This window comes from Vanessa tameamea, chromosome 19 (genome assembly GCF_037043105.1).
Source record: "Vanessa tameamea isolate UH-Manoa-2023 chromosome 19, ilVanTame1 primary haplotype, whole genome shotgun sequence".
NCBI lineage: Eukaryota > Metazoa > Arthropoda > Insecta > Lepidoptera > Nymphalidae > Vanessa > Vanessa tameamea.
Genome location: NC_087327.1, coordinates 1591917 through 1595651, shown reverse-complemented (window position 1 = coordinate 1595651; position 3735 = coordinate 1591917). Strand labels below are relative to the sequence as shown.

General features: G+C 31.1%; 1 protein-coding gene across 1 annotated transcript; it reads left to right on the top strand.

The window, feature by feature from the left end:
• The first annotated feature begins 780 nt into the window (after positions 1–780).
• Positions 781–2983, top strand: LOC113397082 (uncharacterized). Its single transcript, XM_026635237.2, has 3 exons — positions 781–909; positions 1728–1881; positions 2772–2983. Exons 1-3 carry the CDS (start codon positions 907–909, stop codon positions 2972–2974), a joined length of 360 nt encoding a protein of 119 aa, XP_026491022.1. The 5' UTR covers positions 781–906; the 3' UTR covers positions 2975–2983.
• Positions 2984–3735: the final 752 nt, after the last annotated feature.

Here is a 3735-nt window from a genome sequence, read left to right as displayed (position 1 = left end):
TAAGTGGTCACCACCGCCCATAGACATTGACGCTATAGGAAATATTGACCATACATTAGATCGCGAATACACCTCTAATCTTGGAAACTATATCCCCTGTGCCAGTTATTAAACTAACACATTTCTTGGGCAGTGGGCACTTCAACATTAGATTACGAGAAAAATAGTAAATGATTTATGTATTGAAGGAGCAATTTTCTTCTCATTCTAACTTAAAAAAATACAATATAGAAGTCTTTACCCCTACTGACTCTTGCCTACTGTCTGGTGACACAAAATAACAATGTTTATCTGTGTGAGCTAATTGTAAACATGAACCTTTACAAAACCTACGGTTCATATTTGGATAACGAAAATATGACCACGTTTCCGATTTTATATCAAACTAATTGTCGCCCGCGGCTTCGCTTGCGCTTAAAGGATTGGTCGTCAGGCATAACATCGTATAATACTATGTCCTCCCTTGAGGTTCAAGCTTGCTTCATACAAAATTACATTAAAATGGGTACAGTGGTTTGGCTGTAAAAGGGCATCAGATAGGCAGGCAGAGTTACTTTCGCATTTATAATATTAGTAAAGATCTAGTTCCTTATTTACTTTCTCAAGAATAAAAATCTAATAAAATTAAATGAATTAAATAAATAATATTTAATTCATATTTTTCACCTTTTATCATTTTACTCAAATCATACGACAATCCACCTCATTCAAGTTATCTAATAAACATTCAAACATAAACATTCACGTATGCAATATATATATATTAAGTCTATAGTAAGTTTGTCTTTAAATACTCAAAAGAAAGTTCGAAGTATCATGGTCACCCTACATGCAAATGTTGCAATGAAGTGAAAGTCAGCCTCCAAGATCTCGCCGCATACGCCAGAACGGAACCTGACATACAACATGGTGAGTACGTTATTTTGTAATCATTTTATTTCTAAATTTATTAAAATTATAACATTAGATAAATATAATCTTCGATCTTGTGAATTTTTCGTTAATTATCTTTCTTTTCGATTCCTAACAAAACGACAAGTGTATTTTATTTTAAATTGATATCATAGACTGACAAAATAATTTAAAATAATTTTTATATAATAGAAGTGTTTGTTTTCGTGTTTGTTCAATAAAAATTAAAAAAAAAGTTACTTTAATAGTATGCTTTATTTATCATTTAACACGACTATCAATTTAGTATATAATATATGCTATATAAAAAAAATAAAAACATACAAACAAATCTGTCATAACACGTTATCGTTCATCGAATTTTTACATCAATTGTCGTGAATATTTCAGACGTTTTTGATACCGGTTACGATTTGTGAAAATCTTTGTAACCTTTCTATAATGTCACTGTTCCATAGAATCTAACGCTATCACTATGATACGTCACAGACGGAAAAAAATAAAAAGTGTAATTGTATGGAAAATTTGACGACCTCCGTGGTCGAGTAGTGTCTACATCGGTTTTCATGGGTACGCCACTCCGAAGTCCCGAGTTCGATTCCCTGCCGAGTCGATGTAGAAAAAGTTCATTACTTTTCTATGTTGTCTCCGATCTGGGTGTTTGTGGTACCGTCGTTACTTCTGATTTCCATAACACAAGTGCTTTAGCTTACATTGGAATCAGAGTAATGAATTATATCTTATAAAACTAACTAACTCTAATAAGTTATATTAAGTACAGTGCTTGCTTCATTTAATATCTCTCGTGTTTCTAGGGTGCGTCTCATAGCGATCAACCCAATCAAAGTAAGGCCGACGTGGTCGCGAGAATACGAAGCAGAGTGGAGAGTGTCGATCCAAATAAAGCGAAAGAACTAGGAGGAGTCTTCCTCTTCAATATCATTAAAGGAACGTCAGTTTTTTCCTGGAGTAAGTAATTTTATGTTACTATTTTTGCTAGAAACTATTAGTAATTATGTCTGAAATTGGATATTTTTAATTAAACTGTAAACAACCTTCGAATTAAGATATTTGAAAATTGAATTGAATTGAAAATATAAACAGATCGGATAGGCGATAAAATATTTTTAAAAGCACTTTTTTTAGGGTTCGTAGCCAAAGGGTATTACTAAGATCCCGCTGTCCGTTCGTCCTTCTGTCACAAGTTAGTTAGACATTTGAAATTTTCACATATGATGTATTTATTTTGCGACTATAACAACAAAAAATAAAAAACAGAATAAAATAAATATTAAAGGGAGCTCAAACAACAGACATGTTTTTTTTTGCCTTGCATGAGTTTTTTAAATTAGACCTGTCTGTATTTGGATATCAAATTAGGAGGAAATCTTAGGTCTTTTAATAACAAAATATATACAACAGTGGTACAACATTAATATTGCATATGCTTCAACGTTCTCCTTGTTTACTAACGAAGTAATTCGAACTCCTCGAAAGGATTACCGAGCGTGATCGACTGCCTACCGAGATCGTAAATTGGTATACCTTATATAGAAGTCCACAAAGCAGTGCATTATTTAGAAACATTGCTACGGTATATATTTAATGTTTTTAAATATCAACAAATAACGACTCTCTTTAGCTGCGACCGTACTTGTGTGCACATTCATAACAAAATGACTTTCAAATGAGGTATTTAGTAACGCAGTAGTTACTACATCACCTTTCTGATGGATACCTTATTTTGCTGTCTAATAAATCGTGAAATATAAATTAAATATAACATAAAACAACAAATAAATCGATTTAAAATGGGAATTTATATAACTCAAACTCTTAAATCAAACATTTTTTTTCAGCACTAGATCTCAACAATGTCACGGTATACGAAGGGGAACCAGACGAAGATCCAGATACAACGTTTACTCTTAATGAGCATTATTTCAAACAGCTGGTCTTCGGCAAGGAGGATCCGAGAGTGATCATGCAGGCTGGTAGATGTTCCGTCACTGGAGATATCATGAGGGCAATGAAACTTGAACCATATATTAAACTAGAATAGATATAGTTAGATCCATATACATTGTAAGTTCAACTTTATCTATAGGTAAAGAATATTGACTTTAATACGATTTGAAGAATTGTTTTTAAAGAAACTACAAACTATAAAAACCATACCTTACAAATATTTTTTTAAATTGAAAAAGTTTCAAGATAGATTTAAAAATCAATTATTAGTTAAATTTTTATTGAGTCGAATTCCATACGCATAAATTATATTGTAAAAACTTATCAATATATCAATGAACGAGAGTGAAAAAGAAAAAAGATCGTTTTAAAAAAAAATTTTTTAGAAATATTACGGAATGTTACATAAATATACGAAAGTCGTCCACTAGAGGCGTTAAACACAACAATCAAGTTTCTATTTAAAATAAATAGTTATGTAAATGACGGATACAGATAAAAAATACTCTTATACTTTTAAACCGACAGAACGTACAATTTTCATATTTTATACCGACATAATATGTTAATAGATCTGTATCGTATTTTTTAACATTTCATGTGTACAGCATGAATTATTTATACAAAACACAAGCTAAACAATTACCTATGTCTAGCTACGTCATAATACAATAAGAAAAAATATATTTGAATAATAAATAAAGATTAGCATGCGCAATTAAAAATAAGCTTAGTACGTTGAAATAACATAACTTCCTTTTTCCTGAATGAAACCATTCATTGTATCATTACTAAAAAAAATATTATATGCTAGGCTATGGTTTTTTCAATGTTTTTTCGAGGAGGTGGAGGTCG

Excerpts from the sequence above, each read along its gene's own strand:
- LOC113397082 (XM_026635237.2), top strand. Across the intron at positions 1,882-2,771 it reads AACGTCAGTTTTTTCCTGGA|CACTAGATCTCAACAATGTC; the intron begins GTAAGTAATTTT and ends ATTTTTTTTCAG.